The sequence below is a fragment of the Scyliorhinus canicula genome, chromosome 11 (assembly GCF_902713615.1).
Source record: "Scyliorhinus canicula chromosome 11, sScyCan1.1, whole genome shotgun sequence".
Lineage (NCBI taxonomy): Eukaryota > Metazoa > Chordata > Chondrichthyes > Carcharhiniformes > Scyliorhinidae > Scyliorhinus > Scyliorhinus canicula.
This window is the reverse complement of record NC_052156.1, coordinates 9,721,533-9,739,436: the sequence shown is the minus strand read 5'-3', so window position 1 is coordinate 9,739,436 and position 17,904 is coordinate 9,721,533. Positions and strand designations below refer to the sequence as shown.

The window sequence follows — 17,904 nt, the reverse complement described above, 5'->3', positions numbered from 1 at the left end:
CATTAAAGAGAGTGCACGTCTCAGAATGAGGCCATTTGGCCCAGTTGGTCCCTGCGAGGGTCGGCGCTCGACAGGAACCTGCTTCCATCCTACTTCATCTCATCGTACCAACGACTATTTATTTCTGCCTTGTGACTCCACTACCTGGGAAGAACATCAATGGGCTCAAAGTTAGGCAGGCGTTTGTTTGATTTGTTTATGGGCTGTGGGTGCCACTAGCAAGTGCGACGCTTGTTGCCCACGCTTGAGAAGGTAGGGGGGAGTAGCCGCCTTGACTCGCTGCAATCCATTTGGTGCAAGTACTCCCGCGGTGCTGTTAGAAAGGGACGTTCAGCGCTGTCAACCGACACGGATTTTCCATATTCCATGCGGAAAACCTGCTTGAATACGGCAATACAATTTCTCGGCTTGAAATACAAAATCTATTGCGGCCCCCCGGACAAATCTCACACATCGTACTTACGGAGAGTAATTGAAGCGAGAGGAGTATTTTGAGTGGAAAAAAATATGTTAAGAGGGAGCTCCCGGTGAAGGGCTGGCTGGCTTTGAAAATTGCTTATTGTCACAAGCAGGCTTCAAATGAAGTTACTGTGAAGAGCCCCTAGTCGCCACATTCCGGCGCCTGTTCGGGGAGGCTGGTACGGGAATTGAACCGTGCTGCTGGCCTGCCTCGGTCTGCTTTAAAAGCCAGCGATTTAGCCCAGTGTGCTAAACCAGCCCCTTTGTGGGGGTGGAGGGGGTGCAGAAAGAGGAGCCGATTGTCAATTGAATGCATTCCACCCTGGACGTTTCGCTATTCAGCGATCGCTGTGGCGACTGGTTTCCTTGGCAATGGCTGCCGCTGGAAGGCAGCGGGCCCCGCGCTCTCATTTGTCAAAAGAAATACTAAACTAATTTTCAGGGGGCTGGGAAAACGAGCTGTAGTTCAGAAGCCAGTGTTGAGAGTAGTGAGGTATTGAGGAGGGTATCAAGGTCGCAGGAGTGTATCGACAGACAGAAAGGTGGGTTGAAGTGTGTCTACTTCAATGCAAGGAGCATCCGGAATAAGGTAGGTGAACTTGGAGTGTGGATTGGCACTTGGGACTACGATGTTGCGGTCATTACAGAGACATGGTTAGACCAGGGACAGGAATGGTTGTTGGAAGTTCCGGGGTGTAGATGTTTCAGTAAGAGTAGGGAAGGTGGTAAAAGAGGTGGAGGAGTAGCATTGTTAATCAATGATAGTTTAACAGCAGCAGAAAGGCAGTTCGAAGGGGATCTGCCTACTGAGGTAATATGGGCCGAAGTTAGAAATAGGAAAGGAGCGGTCACATTGTTAGAAGTATTCAATAGACCCCCAAATAGTAATAGAGATGTGGAGGAAGAAATTGCAAAACAGATTATGGATAGGTGTGGAGGTCTCAGGGTAGTTGTCATGGGTGATTTTAATTTTCCAAATATTGATTGGAACCTCTATAGATCGAACAGTTCGGATGGGGCAGTTTTTGTACAGTGTGTGCAGGAGGGTTTCCTGACACAATATATGGACAGGCCGACAAGAGGGGGGGGCACATTGGATTTGGTATTGGGTAATGAACCAGGCCAAGTGTTAGATTTGTTTGTGGGAGAGCACTTTGGAGATAGTGACCACAATTCGGTGTCTTTCACTATTGCAATGGAGAGGGATAGGGCCATACAGCAGGGAAAGGTTTATAATTGGGGGAGGGGTAATTATGATGCGATTAGGCAAGAATTAGGGAGCATAAGATGGGAACAGAAACTGCCAGGGAAAGGCAAAAATGAAAAGTGGAGCTTGTTCAAGGAACAAATACTGCGTGTCCTTGATAGATATGTCCCTGTCAGGCAGGGAGGAAATGGCCGTGTGAGGGAACCATGGTTCACAAAGGAGGTTTGAATGTCTTGTCATGAGAAAAAAGGAAGAGTATGTAAGGATGAAAAAATAAGGTTCAGTTGGGTCGCTTGAGGGTTACAAGGAGCAAGAAATGAGCTTAGAAAAGGGCTTAGGAGAGATAGGAGGGGCATGAGAAGTCCTTGGCGGGTCGGATCAAGGAAAACCCCAAGGCTTTTTACTCTTATGTGAGAAATAAAAGAATGACCAGGGTGAGGGTAGGGCCGGTCAAGGACAGTAGTGGGAACTTGTGCATGGAGTCAGAAGAAATAGGAGAGGCGTTGAATGAATACTTTTCTTCAGTGTTCACCAAGGAGAGGGGCCATGTTTTTGAGGATGAGAATGTGATACAGGCGGCTAGGCTGGAGGAGGTAGATGTTCTAAGGAAGGACGTATTAGCAAGTTTGAAAAATCTGAGGGTTGACAAGTCCCCTGGGCCAGATGGGATATATCCAAGGATTCTTTGGGAGGCAAGGGATGAGATTGCAGAGCCTTTGGCTTTGATCTTTGGGTCCTCACTGTCCACGGGGATAGTGCCAGAGGACTGGAGAGTGGTGAATGTTGTTCCTCTGTTCAAGAAAGGGAATAGGAATGACCCTGGTAATTATAGGCTAGTTAGTCTTACTTCGGTGGTCAGTATGTTAATGGAAAAGGTCCTGAAAGATAGGATTTATGACCATTTGGAAAGATCCGTATAGTCAACACGGATTTGTGAAGGATAAGTCTTGCCTCACAAATTTGATTGAATTCTTTGAGGAGGTAACTAAGTGTGTAGATGAAGGTAGAGCAGTTGATGTCGTATACATGGATTTTAGTAAGGCGTTTGATAAGGTTCCCCATGGATGGCTCATGAAGAAAGTAAGGAGGTGTGGGATAGAGGGAAATGTGGCCAATTGGATAAGTAACTGGCTATCACATAGAAGACAGAGGGTGGTGGTGGATGGAAAATTTTCAGACTGGAGACCAGTTACCAGCGGTGTACCGCAGGGATCAGTGCTGGGTCTTCTGCTATTTATGATTTTTATCAATGACTTTTAGGAGGGGCTGAAGGGGGGGTCAGTAAATTTGCTGATGACACCAAGATTGGTGGAGTAGTGGATGAGGTAGAGGGCTGTTGTAGGCTGCAAAGAGACATTGATAGGATGCAGAGCTGGGCCGATAAATGGCAGATGGAGTTTAACCCTGATAAGTGCGAGGTGATTCATTTTGGTAGAAAACATTTGAAAGCGGATTGCAAGATCAACCGCAGGGTTCTGAGGAATGTGGAGGAACAGAGAGATCTTGGGCTTCATGTCCACAGATGTCTGAAGTTTGCAACTCAAGTGGATAGAGCCGTGAAGAAGGCCCATAGTGTGTTAGCGTTTATTAACAGGGGGCTTGAGTTTAAGAGCCGCGGGGTTATGCTGCAACTATACATGACCCTGGTGAGACCACATTTGGAGTATTGTGTGCAGTTCTGGTCACCTCATTATAGTAAGGATGTGGAAGCATTGGAAAGGGTGCAAAGGAAATTTACCAGGATGCTGCCTGGTTTTCAGGATAGGTCTTATGCGGAAAGGTTGAGGGAGCTAGGGCTTTTCTCTTTGGAGCGGAGGAGGATGAGATGCGATTTAATAGAGGTTTATAAGATGATGAGGGGGATAGATAGAGTGAACATTCAGAGACTATTTCCTCGGGTGGATGTAGCTGTTACAAGGGGGCATAACTATAAGATTCAGGGTGGGAGATATAGGAGGGATATCCGAGGTAGGTTCTTTACTCAGAGAGTGGTTAGGGTGTGGAATGGACCGCCTGCTGTGATAGTGGAGTCGGACACTTTAGGAACTTTCAAGCGGTTATTGGATAGGCACATGGGGCACACCAGAATGACAGGGAATGGGATAGCTTGATCTTGGTTTCGGACAAAGCTCGGCACAACATGGAGGGCCGGAGGGCCTGTTCTGTGCTGTACTGTTCTATTCCCCCCTCCCGCCCATTCTACAGAGCATGCGTGTCATCCTTTGCACGGACTCGCATCGAGGTGCCAGTACAACCCTGGGATTACAAAAATCATGTTGAGGGTCGATTGCACAATCACACGTGGAGGCTATCTACATCATCGAAGCATTGAAAATTGCACGGTGTGATATGATGCAATTTAATGTTTGCTAGTTGTTAGGGACGTTGCCTTTGGTTCTATTACGCTCTCTGGGAATCAGGAATATATCCTTAATCATTTGAAAACACATAAATGGGTAATTTAAACCCGGCTACATTGTTCTCTGTGCAGTATTATAGAGTTTTTCATCCTGGGATTTACTGAATGACAGAAACGTAATTTGAAAACACCCACTCATGATGATGTGCATCTATGTAGCAGCGCTAGATTTGCATTTCCATTTGTGTGTTAGAGTTGTGAAATCAAGGCATAAAACTGTACTTCAGATTTATGGGCATTTTTTCTTTGAAATGAAAATATTGATTTTACTGCCAAAGTGCTGGGGCCAGATTCTCCGCTCTCCGACGCCGAAATCGCATTCGGTAATGGGACGGGTGAATCAGATTCCCTGCATGAAATCGGGACCGGTGCCAGTTCTGCTATTCTGCACCCCCCCCCCCCCCCCCCTCCCCCCCCGAGTGTCCACCACCCCAGACTATTGCCTGAGGCCTGCCCTGCTATTATCCGTCCCCGACCGGCCAAATTCCCGACAGCGTGGTTCCAATCTGGTTCTGCCGTTCCGGAAATTCACGAGGGGGAGGGCCGATCGGAGGGCTGTGGGGTGGGAGGCCGGGGAGGGGGGGGGGGGCTCATTCGGGACTGGGGGCTATGTGTGCGGGTGGTCCAGCTCGATGCAGGGCACTATTGTGCAGGTCCAGGTCTGCGGGATGAGTCCGCCATGGAGCACGGCTGCCGCTGTGCGCATGCGTGTCTTCTGACCCGGATGTGCAGGGAGGAGGGGGGGGGGCGTATCGGCAGCTGGAGCTGCGAGCTCCACGACAGCTGCCTGCTAGCCCCCTGCAAGGCTGTGAATCTGTGACCTTTTGACGTCAGTTTTCCTGCCGTAAAAGACCACAGTTTTCACGCCGGCATGGGAATATAGTCCCTGAAACGGAGAATCCAGCCCTTGATTTCTCTTGGAAAAGAACGGCAGCTCTGGTTTGAACAAGGAATGGTGATTTAGTTCTAAGTCATGAAGGTGGATGACTTGGAGGGGAACTTGCAGGTGGTGGTGTTGTCGTGCACAGTTGCCCTTGTCCTTCAAGGTAGTAGAGGTCATGGATTCGGAAGGTACAGTTGAAGGTCGCACTTAAAATGACTTTTTAAGCTTGAATAATTGGAATGGCGCCAAATGTCCTGAGGAAGAGAAGCAGTGGCAACAGGAGACCTGATGCTGTGCTCTACTCCCTGTTGATGGGCCTCACTGACACAGGCCTCCTGGTTCAACCTTCCATGTTTTCTCCTCCACCTGGTCAGCTTTAGGACCCACGCCAACACGCAAGGTGCAGGCGAAAGCTTCTGACTCCAGAGGCCAGAAACGGCTCGAAGCATCAACCCGGGGTCAAAAGGAACATGTTGGCTTGGGCCTGGGACCTAGAGGTGAGCAGGCAGGTGAGAAAACGGGGAAGCTTAAACCAGCGAATGACCACTGTCTTTCTGTTGCTTGTTCTGCTCCTCAGCTTGGCTGACCTGGAGTCCCAAGGTAGGGCTGGAGAAAGTTGGAGAGATGGTGAGGGGGAAGGCCATGGAGAGATTTAAACATGAGGATGAGAATGTTGAATTGGAGGCATTAGGAGATATGGTGCAATGTAAGCTATTAGGGGCAGCACGGTAGCACTGTCTGTGCGGCGTCTGCACGTTCTCCCCGTGTCTGCGTGGGTTTCTTCCGGGTGCTCTGGTTTCCTCCCACAGTCCAAAGATATGCAGGTTAGGTGGATTGGTCATGATAAATTGCCCTTAGTGTCCGAAATTGCCCTTAGTGTTGGGTGGGGTTACTGGGTTATGGGGATAGGGTGGAGGTGTTGACCTTGGGTAGGGTGCTCTTTCCAGGAGCCGGTGCAGACTCGATGGGCCAAATGGCCTCCTTCTGCACTGTAAATTCTATTCAGCACAACAGAAATTCCCAGCCAGCCCTTTTAAATTGCTACTTAAAAGATTAAACAAGCTGTGCAAAAAAAAACAATGCGAGAGAATGTTGTTAGACACTGTCATTGAACATTCTCTGTTGTTACTTTACAGGGTCCTCAGGGAACCCCTGGATTACAAGGACAAGTGGTAAGTTCTGCGCCGTTCAATTTTGTGCTGACCACTTTAATTAACGCTGAGTAACGATGAATATTATTCAATCAATTAACTTTCAGGGAGAACCTGGGAAACCAGGAGTGCTGGGGAGAGATGGAATTCCAGGACAAGGCGGAGATAAAGGACTTCCTGGGGAAAGGGTAATTTATCCAATTTTACACTTCAACCTTCCTTAACCTCTCGTTGTAATGGATAACGTTTTGCTATTTGGTCTGATTATCACCAACATAAGAAGTAGGTACTGGAAGAGGCCATTCTGCCCCTCCAGCTATTCCACCTTTCCATTAATGATGGCTAATTATTATCCTAACTCTGTTTAAGCATTGTGGTTCCATATTCTGAAATACCTGGTCTAATGAAATTCTACCAGTCTCCTTTGTGAGATTTTCAATGGATCGTCATCCCCGGTGGCCAGATTTGCACTCCTCTTTGGAGGACAAAGTGCTTCCTGTTATCACTCCTCGTCTAATTTTAAGTTCATAGAAACTAGGGACAGGGAATGGGTCATTCGGCACTTCGACATTCGTCATGATCATGGTTGATCCTCTATCTCAATGCCGTATTCCCGCTTTCTCTCCTTTTCCCTTGACACCATTAAATTCTAAAAACCTATCTATCTCTATCTTGAATACATTGAGTGACTTGGCCTCCACAGTCTTGTGTGGTGGAGAATTCCACAGGTTCACCACCCACTGTGCGAAGAAATATTTCCTCATCCCAGTCCGAACTGGTCTACCCATATCCTGAGGCTGTGTCCCCTGGTTCTAGAGTACCCAACCAGGGAATCCCTGTGTCTAGTATGTCCATCCCTGTTGGAATTTCAGATGTTTCAATCAGATCTCCTCTCATCCTTCTGAACTCTAGTGAACTCAGGCCCAGTCGAACCAATCTCTTCTCATAGGACAGTCCCACCAATCCTGGTATCAGCCCAGTGAACCCCCTTTCTGGCAAGTATATCCTTGTTCAGGTAGGGAGGCCAAAGCTGCAGACAATACTCCAGGCCCTGTATAACTACAGTAAGACATCCCAACTTCTGAATCCTCTTGCAATGAAGGCCAACATACCATTTGCCTTTCTAATTACTTGCTGCACCTGCCTGGCCAGATTAATTTCATTAACTGTGTTTAAATTCCCCAGCTGCTGTGCTGAACTTTGAACTCTCTGGATCATTAGTCCAAATCCTTTGAATACTCATCGAGTGGCCACTATCCCCACTCTTATACTGTTCCCTGAGATCTTCAAGTGTATCTTCTCCCAACCATGTGACACTCTGGCAATTATCTTATTATGTTCATAGGACGTGGGCGCTGATAGCTAGGCCAGCATTAATTGGTCAGAGATTTTCCATTATTTTCAATACAAAGCGTATTTATTTCCAGTTTATCCGTGTATTGGGGTTTCCCAGCTTCAGGACCCAATAGTCCCTCAATAAACAACTTTGGTTGACGGTCTTGTCATTTCCCGCACGGGGTGGGAATGATGATCTTCACCATGGTTCCTGCGGAGGACGAGCTCCCCGTTAAGGGGCGGGAGAGCTCCAATTTGCATCGTATAAAAGGTCGGCCAGAAAGAGACCTGGTAGGCATCTACCGGGTAGGGGGGCCGGTTTAGCTGGGTTGGCTGGACAGCTGGTCGGTGATGCAATGTGCAGCCAGCAGCGAGGGTTCAATTCCCGTACTGGCTGAGGTTATTCATGAAAGCCACCCCACTTTTCAACCTTGTCCCTCGCCTGAGGTGTGGTGATCCTCAGGTTAAATCACCACCAGTCAGCTCTCCCCCCTCAAAGCGAGAAGCGGCCTATGGTCATCTGGGACTATGGGGACTTTACCCTACTGGGTAGAGTATATCCCGTTATTGTAAATAAATCAAAGTTCCTTATTTTACTTGGTGTGGTCTCCCCATGTCCTTATTAAACCTCGTTCACTGTATGAACTCTGGAGGCGAGCAACAGCAAGGTGATTTGACATTTAAATTATCTTTGTAGGGACCTCAAGGATTTTCGGGTGCTGCTGGACCCAAGGGGGAAATAGGACAATCTGGAGAGGTAAGTTTGAACTTTGATTTCCAGGCAAACGGCTGCAATACCATCCCTGTTGGACACAGAGGCTGAGGCCTACCACAGGCCCTAAGCATGCCAATGCGTGAAGCTTCACAGAAACCTGAGCTCAGTTCATTAGAAGATCCATTTCCCTGACCCAGACCCCGATTTATGCGAGGCACCCATCCTGCATGACAATAGTTTGCAATGGGTGTCATAATATCCACTCATGTATATAATGAAGTGCAGACAAGCAGTGATTGACACACAGGATGACCAGTAAGCACACAGCACAGTGCAGCCAATCACCAGACAGGACACTACCACTATAAAGCCAGAGGGCACTAGGTTTCCCGCTCTCTCTGGACCCAGCCACTGAGACAGTCAGAGTCCACGAGCTAGCCAGTGCAAACACCATGCGGTAGCGAGTAAGTCTGGTCAGGCTAGTACTATGTCTCCAGTCAGTTCAGTATAGTGTCGACCCACAGCTGAATATATTTATTAGTTCTACCGTTGAATAAAACTGTGTTGGATCTTCTCCAGTGTTAGAGGTCTGTTTCTGGCTTCCCTGCATCGAGTGCAGTCCACATCGAACCAACCTGCCTAACACATCGATGGGCATTTATGTTTTCTTAAGTGCCAGATTTTCGTGAGGCAGAAAGTACTTTCTCTAAGGAGGGTGCTGCGTTGACATGTTCAAAACTCAACAATCCTTCCTCCAAGAGCTGCTCCATTTGATCTTGCGCCACGCAGTCAATTAGAATGCTATGGTGACGTAGTCCTGAGGAATGGGGAGACAGGCTGTGAGGCAGAGAACATTGCCAGTACATCAGTACTTCCCTTGCACTATACATCTCCCCCATCTCTGATACCATTCACCCCAAGCTGGATAGTTGTTCATACGTTATGACAATCTGGGCTAGGGTGCAGTCAATTTCAGCGCCACTTGATCCGGAGTCATATCACAAGTGAAATTAACTATTAATTCCGAGAAAACACCCAAAGTCTTTGGCTGCTTATTGAGCAGGTTTGTAAATTTAAACACCATTTTTTTTATTAATAACAATGACGACAATTAAATAGGCAACAAATGCAACTGCTTAACTATTTTCTAATTCCCGGCGGCATGGTGGCTCAGTGGTTAGCATTGCTGCCTCACGGCACCAAGGAGCTGAGTTCTATCCCAGTCCCAGGTCACTGTCCGTGTGGAGTTTGCACATTCTCCCCGTGTCTGTGTGGGTCTCACCCCCACAACCCAAAGATGTGCAGGGTAGGTGGATTGGCCGTGCTAAATTGTCCTTTAACTGAGGAAAAAAACGATTTCTTGAACCCACGCTCCACACACACAAGAGAGAAACAAGCACAGAGAGGAAAGTGGGGCGTAAAAGATAATAATACGAAAAGTGAAAAGGATAAAAGTCTCTGAGCGCGATTCAACAACCACGTCATGTCCAGCCCAGATCTGAGATTCGCACTGGCGTGAACGAGTTTGGAATTCCCTCGGCCTGCTGCCGATCACGAGTTCCGGAGTTCCGGTTCCATGTCCAAAAATGGGCAGCATATCATTAACCTCGTTTGCATTAATTTCAATCTCATTAGCGAGATAGGAGCCGAATGCAGCGGTCTCCCGGATATTATCCGACTCATCGACAAGAAATCAGGCTGGAAGTCCAGCCTACCTTGAAGAGTATCATCAAGTGTTGTACCAAATTCAGAATATCCAGCTAATCTCCCTAAAGTCGCTATAAACTGTAAAACGGTTTCACCTCCTTCCTGACTATGGCAATGGAATCGGAACCTTTCTGCAATCAATAAAGATTTGGGAGTAAATGTCCCTCTAAGATTTTCATTAATTCACTGAAGGATTTGTCTCCTGGTTTTGCTGGGTGAGCAAGCTTCTGTGGCAACATGAACGTTTTATAGTCAACTGAGCTCAGAAATGATGCGACCTTTAGGTCCTTTGGTGTCCGTTTATCGAAAACAATTGGAATCTCTCTTGATATGAATTGCATGTTTCATAATCATCCCGCGCATCCATTGTGCCCGTTTTTCCTGTCATTTCAGTATCCCAGCTCCTCGGGATTACACTTCCCCCATCCCGAATGTGTTGGAAAGTCTGGCACAAACAATGCCTTGAACAAGCAACTAGGCAACCAGCAACTGTTCCATTTTAGTATTTAGACTTCCCTATTGAGTAGTGGCCCGTGCAGACTTGGCAGCTTTTGAACTCCCCGCTACCAGCAGCCCCGTGTAGCTTTGCCATGTCTGTGGACCCTGCAGACCAGACGCCACTCACTTCAACGCAAGCAGGTCTTCCCCGACTGTCGGATTTCTTACTCACAGTTGCTGTTGTAAACCTTTGTTAAACCTTCATATTGGAGGCAGTGTTTCACCCGAAGTCTCGGAGTCCAGTCCCGAGGATCTTCCTTTGCTCCCGATGCTGTCCCACAATTTTTCGACGAAGATCTTCTTTCCAGCAATTTTTCTGCCTCAGTCCTCGTTGCCAGTTTTCTCTCCTGTCTATCTCTTTCTTGCCACAAAGAGAAAACGAAGGGAGGTGCCCACAGTTGGGATTCTTGAGAATTTTAATAAGGGTATTGTTCACACAATCAAGATGGTGACCTGCTCAAAGCCCGCACAAACACTCTGCTGATGTCACTGCACATCACGTGATGCAGAACCAGTAAGAATGCACTCCCAAACCCATAACACACCACGGAAAACAATGGGTGGGATTTACCAGCTGTTCCCGCCGGCGGGACATTCCGGTCCCACGTTCCGGCACACGGGTTTCCTGGCGATGAGGGGTGCGGTCAATGGGATAACATGGTGACAATGGCGGGGCTGGTAGATCCCGCTCGTGGGCCGCTTCCACCGCCGGAAAACACGCAGCGGGGTGGTCGGTAAATCCCGCCAAATATTCCTTCGGTGCGATCTGTCATCTGGAGTCATTCAGTTGCATGGGGCTGGATTTTAAGGACCCCCTGCTGGTTTTCAGCAGGTGTTGGGGGTAGCTGATAAAACACGTTGAATGGGCAGTCCACCATCTTCCCACTCACCCCAACCCTTCTCCACAGTACAGGGAGTCGGTGAGGCTCCTATCCACCCTCAGGCCTATTGAGAACCTTTAATGGCCACTTAAGCCGCTCCATCCACCTCCACTGCCATAATATATCGGGCACTGGTAAGTGGTTGCGAGTTGGAAAATTGTCTTTTCACCAAAGTTGGCAAAAGGGTGGGAAGGAAGTGGGGTGCATCATTTTGGAGGTGCTCAATGTGTATTGAGGCATCCTGCCCCACCCCCCACCTCCCCCGATGGTCGTACCGAAGATCCTTTGTACTTCCCCGCCTGGCCTCCGAAACTGATGCCCCCTCTCCCTTCACCCTTTCTCAGATGCCCAATGAATCCCAGCCCAAACAGCCCACAGTTTACTTGGGTCCAATCTCCATCGGGCAGCACGGTAGCATGGTGGTTAGCATAAATGCTTCACAGCTCCAGGGTCCCAGGTTCGATTCCCGGCTGGGTCACTGTCTGTGCGGAGTCTGCACGTCCTCCCCGTGTGTGCGTGGGTTTCCTCCGGGTGCTCCGGTTTCCTCCCACAGTCCAAAGATGTGCGGGTTAGGTGGATTGGCCATGCTAAATTGCCCGTAGTGTCCTAAAAAGTAAGGTTAAAGGGGGGGTTGTTGGGTTACGGGTGGATACGTGGGTTTGAGTAGGGTGATCATTGCTCGACACAACATCGAGGGCCGAAGGGCCTGTTCTGTGCTGGACTGTTCTATGTTCTATGTCCTCTTCCCAGGGACTGCCTGTAGTCCTGGAAGTGTCCACTACTGAGTTCTGGCGCTGGTGAGTCTGCAAGAGCTACCGACCAATCAGATTGCCTTTCAGCTATCAAGGGCGGGATCTTCCTTCCATTGAGGGGTGGTAATCCCATTCTGTTCTTGCCAAGGCCGCCGGCCACATATTACTTTGGGGACACCTCATTTTAAAAGAAGAATCTTGTAATGTGGTGGCAAGCAATATGCCCCTGCCCTGCCCACCATCGCCTACCCCCTTCCCCACTAAAATTCAGTTGCAATATGAGAGTCCCATTGATCTTCAGGACAGCCATAACAAGCAGCCTGAAAGTGTGACTGAGGCCAAGGAACGAGGCTCACTTAAGACACGGCGATGAATTAGAACAAGGAGAAAGCCGGGTTGGTACTCCAAAAGAATGAAGCCAAATAGGCTGAAGGAGCCTTCTTCATTCAAATGTATTTTGCCATCTTACGAATAGAGAGTTTATCCAGAGGAGAGTGGTTGGAACAATTGGAGGTGGAGCTGTCTATATTTTGGTCTGAGCAGATTCCGGGAAAAGAATAGGCCTGGGTTATAATTGAAACCAAATTGCTTTGAGCAAACTTCCTGGAAGTTCCGTTTTCAATGTGTGCTTTCTCTTCTAGTCAATTATCGGAATGCCTGGAGCGAAAGGAGAAAAGGTAAGAATACAGAAGTTCCAATAAACAGCAGAGAAAAATGTTATTAACCAATAATTGCACAGAAATTATAGCGTTGAAGGAAGCCATTCAGCCCACATGATCCATGTCAGTGTTCCTGCTCCACATGTACTTGTCCAGCTCCCTTACATAACATAGGCAGCACGGTAGCATTGTGGATAGCACAATCGCTTCACAGCTCCAGGGTCCCAGGTTCGATTCCGGCATGGGTCACTGTCTGTGCGGAGTCCGCACATCCTCCCCGTGTGTGCGTGGGTTTCCTCCGGGTGCTCCGGTTTCCTCCCACAGTCCAAAGATGTGCAGGTTAGGTGGATTGGACATGATAAATTGCCCTTAGTGTCCAAAATTGCCCTTAGTGTTGGGTGGGGTTACTGGGTTATGGGGATAGGGTGGAGGTGTTAACCTTGGGTAGGGTGCTCTTTCCAGGAGCCGGTGCAGACTTGATGGGCCGAATGGCCTCCTTCTGCACTGTAAATTCTATGATCTATAACTCGATTCCCGGCTTGGGTCACTGTCTGGGCGGAGTCTGCATGTTCTCCCCCTGTCTGTGTGGGTTTCCTCCGGGTGCTCCGTTTTCCTCCCACAAGTCCCGAAAGACGTGCTGTAGGTGAATTGGACATTCTGAATTCTCCCTCAGTGTACCCGAACAGGGATGTGGCGACGAGGGGGTTTTCACAGTAATTCATTGCAGTGTTAATGTAAGCCTACTTGTGACAATAATCAAGGTTATTATTATTATTATCGACGGGGAGGCAGTCTGTGAGGCAGAGGCAGCATGAGTTACCCCCACAGTCAAAACAAAAGAGATAACAGTCAGTGACATTGAGTGGTTAAGATATGCAATGAGGTTTCTCGCCAACCTATTATATACTACCAGATCCATCCACTGGAGTATTATTGCTGTTTTTTACAAAATTTGCCTTTGTTTGGCAGATTGTGTTTTTCACGACACAAACCAGATGGAATTGATTGCTGTTGATGTAATCATGTGAAGAGCAATATCCTGGCAACAATATAAGAGCACAACTCATGGCTTCCCTGGTAGGGAGAGAGAATAAAGAGTGATTCCTGTTCAACCTGTCATAATATCCACTCATGTATATAATGAGGTGCAGACAGGCAGTGATTGATATACAGGACGACCAATAGGCACACAGCACAGTGCAGCCAATCACTAGACAGGACACTATAAAGCCAGAGGGCACTAGGTTTCCCGCTCTCTCGGGACCCAGCCACTGAGACAGTCAGAGTCCACGAGCTAGCCAGTGCAAACACCATGCGGTAGCTAGTAAGTCTGGTCAGGCTAGTACTAGGTCTCCAGTCAGATCAGTATAGTGTCGACCCACAGCTGAACATGTATATCAGTTCTATCGTTGAATAAAACAGAGTTGGATTTTCTCCAGTGTGAGACGTCTGCTTCTATCTTCCCTGCATCAAGTGCAGTCCACATCGAACCAGCCTGCCTAACACATCACAACCCATACAAATCGCGAAAACTGTAAAATGAACTCAAACTCTGTGTGGTTCTGACCCTACTTTCGGTCCAGGGTTGAAATCAGTGTGATGTAGTATGGCCTCATTTTGTGCTGCACGTTTTATTTTTAGGGAGCGTCCGGATTGATGGTGCCTGGAGTCACGGGACAGACAGGCCTGAAGGGAAATGACGTAAGTTTGGCGCTGTACCTTCATTGAGGACAACTCTGCTCTGTACTTAGAAACTGCTGATAATTCGGCTCGCTGGGAGACACCATGAGGGAACAGTGCCGGCTAGGTCACCGGTGTGGTGCGGTACTGTTCGGTTGTTTGAGATTGCTGTAGTGATCTGCATATCTGTATATATAACAAGGGGTTAATGTATAGTCATAACAACCACGTGGTCACTAGATGGCAGCACTAGAAAGGGGTATGAAGACAGACTCAATCCGAGTTCCCGCCTCTTCGTGTGTATTGTGACTAGCGACTAGAAGCAGGGAGTTAGCTCAGAGTGCAAGTGTAGATAGTCATAATTTATCCTTATTCAAGCTTATTTATTTAATAGCTAGTAAAAGTGTTGAAGATAAAAGAACTCACAGTTTATTTGTTTCAGTAACTCGATAAATTATTTGCTTTCATTGGATGACTACGAGTATTAATCAACATCAAGTTTAAGAGCATCTTGGTAAGAAGCAAATGTGCAACATATATTACAGCAAGTAATATAACATGCTACCAGGATTAGTAATATAAATATGCTACCAGGAGTAGTAATACAATACAACAATTGCTTTATATCTCGACTCGATTTCTGGAGAAATTGCCTTCTGGAAACCTGCATGCAGGTTTCATGAGTGAGCTGCCAACTTTTAGACCAGGATTAGGATTAACGAAGAGACTGATCCAGGGGATAGGTAGAAGAATAACTGTGTTGTTTCCTGGGAGCTCAGTGGGTTGTCGAACCATCTGTGCTGCATGCTTATATCTGCAGACGAGATAGATCTCTCAGTGCTACAAAGAAACATCTTCACAACTAAGAATCGTGAAGCCAACCCAACCAATTACAGCATGTGTTTACATTGTGAAGTTTCTTCAGGTTTTTTTTTGGAGCTTATTCATGTTTAAGTGTTCATGATAGGGCAGCACGGTGGCGCAGTGGTTAGCACTGCTGCCTCATGGCGCCAAGGTCCCACGTTCGAACCCGGCTCTGGGTCACTGTCTGTGTGAAGTTTGCACATTTTCCCGTGTTTGCGTGGGTTTCGCCCCCACAACCCAAACATGTGTAGGGTTGGTGGATTGGCCACGCTAAATTGGAAAAAATGAATTGGGTACTCTAAAAAAAAAAATTTTAAAACAGTGTTCACAATTCATGATGATGATGTTGAGGAGGCAGTAGTGTAGTGGTGTTGTCACTGGGCTGGTAGTTTAGATATCCAAGGTAATGCTCTGGGGTCCTGCGTTCGAATCCCACCTCGGCAGATGGTGAAATTTGACTTCAATAAAAATCTTGAATGAAAATGTCGGTAAGAAACCCATCTGGTTCACTAATGCCCTTTAGGGAGGGAGGGAAATTTGCCGCCTATACCCGGTCTGGACTACACGTGACTCCAGACCCACAGCAACGTGGTTGACACTAAAACGGCCCAACAAGCCACTCAGGCCCAGCCGGCGACACCCAAATTCCATGAATGAATGGGGGAAAAGAAGAATGAACTGAAGATTTTTTGGCTAGCTTTCATAGATTCACAGATTAGTATAGCAAAGAGGTTACCCACCCAAGTCGACGATAACTCTCTCAGAGAGTTTCAATCAAGTTAATCCCACTCTTCCCTCAGATTCCTGCCGTTATTTTTCTTCTTCATTTGAATTTGGATTTGTTTATTGTCACGTGTTCCGAGGTACAGTGAAAAGTATTTTTCTGCGAGCAGCTCAACAGATCATCAAGTACATGGGAAGAAAAGGGAATAAAAGAAAATACATAATAGGGCAACACAAGATATACAATGTAACTACATAAGCACTGGCATCGGATGAAGCATACAGGGTGTTGTGTTAATGAGGTCAGTCAATAAGAGGGTCATTTAGGAGTCTGGTAAAAGTGGGGAAGAAGCTGTTTTTGAGTCTGTTCGTGCGTGTTCTCAGACTTCTGTATCTCCTGCCCGATGGAAGAAGTTGGAAAAGTGAGTAAGCCGGGTGGGATGGATCTTTGATTATGCTGCCCGCTTTCCCCAGGCAGTGGGAGGTGTAGATGGAGTGCATGGATGGGAGGCAGATTTGTGTGATGGACTGGGTGGTGTTCACGACTCTCTGAAGTTCCTTGCGGTCCTGGGCCGAGCAGTTACCATACCAGGCTGTGATGCAGCCAGATAGGATGCTTTCTATGGTGCACCTGTAAAAGTTGGTAAGGGTTAATGTGGCAATGCCGAATTTCTTTAGTTTCCTGAGGAAGTATAGGCGCTGTTGTGCTTTCTTGGTGGTAGCGTCGACGTGCGTGGACCAGACAAGTATTTATTTTGCAGTCGCTTGGTAGCCGTGAACTTGAATATCATTGATAAATAGAAACATGCTGCGGAAGCTTTTCACCTTGCACTCATCAGGACAAATGCAAGAATAGCAAATTTCAACCAGTCGCAATTTGATATTTTTGCGTTTGTCCTGGTGTGTGCCGGACAAAAGAATTCGGCAGTGTGCCTCTCTTTTCAACAGCATTTATTTTACACCATAGCTAAAACATTCAAAAGAAGAAAATCAGAGCCAGAACTTGACTTCTGAGTTAAATGGATGGGCGGCGGGGAGAATTTGATGCACTTTAGTCAGGACCACTGTTCCTTAGCTTGTACGTGATGTGATGAGGCCGCCCTCCGCTCTCGATTTTGCTGTGAATGTAGCAGAAAAGTGATGGTGAGGTTAAGGGGAATGACGATTTTTTATCTACTTTCTCCTCAGGGTATGAAAGGAGACAAAGGTGCAGCAGGTGTGAAAGGAGACAAGGTATGAAGTCCAAGACTTGAATGTGTGATGCATTGGCACAGATTGGGGATGGAGATGTCAGCACTTTGCACATCTAAAAACCCAGCGTGCCATTTTACGCAATCATTTCTGACCACTCAGCTTAATGAACAAAAAGTCAAGAGAACTTTGTTTTAACAGTTCACAGCTAGGGGGCTCTGTTTGATAAATAGTGTAAAAGGCACAACATTGAATTGACCGCTGATCCCATGACTGACCTTTTATTTCCCTTTCCGTTGACGCCAATAGGAAAGATAATTGAGCATTGTGTGCCGTACGCAGATGATTATTTGGTCACCATCAATGGCCCCTCACTGTTTTATCCGTCATATCTAGCTTCCTTTGAAGGTTTAAGATTTCACCTTTTGGGTCAGCAGGGTGGCGCAGTTGTTAGCACCACTGCCTCACGGCGCTGAGGTCCCAGGTTCGATCCCGGCTCTGGGTCACTGTCCGTGTGGAGTTTGCACATTCTCCCCGTGTTTGCGTGGGTTTCGCCCCCACAGCCCAAAGACGTGCAGGGTAGGTGGATTGGCAATTTAGCCCCTTAATTGGAAAAATTAATTGGTTACTCTAAATTTACAAAAAAGAAAAAGATTTCACCTTTCCCGTGTGCCCCACCACTCAATGCCTGTCAACCTTGCAGTTCGCAAATAGAAAAATTGACTTAAGGGGTAGTTCAGTGACATTTCCATCAGGGTGCAGTAATCCCAACAAATAATG

The 17,904-nt window shown here is 47.3% G+C and overlaps 1 protein-coding gene across 1 annotated transcript in view; it reads left to right on the top strand.

Moving 5' to 3' along the window:
- col7a1 (collagen, type VII, alpha 1) overlaps window positions 1–17,904 on the top strand; it is a 408,534-nt gene that overhangs the window by 312,768 nt on the left and 77,862 nt on the right. Inside the window, exons 90-95 of the mRNA XM_038812016.1 lie at window positions 6,105–6,140; window positions 6,227–6,307; window positions 8,152–8,211; window positions 12,649–12,684; window positions 14,308–14,367; window positions 17,122–17,166. Of these exons, the coding sequence (XP_038667944.1) occupies window positions 6,105–6,140; window positions 6,227–6,307; window positions 8,152–8,211; window positions 12,649–12,684; window positions 14,308–14,367; window positions 17,122–17,166 (318 nt within the window). The remainder of the gene's footprint in view (window positions 1–6,104; window positions 6,141–6,226; window positions 6,308–8,151; window positions 8,212–12,648; window positions 12,685–14,307; window positions 14,368–17,121; window positions 17,167–17,904) is intronic.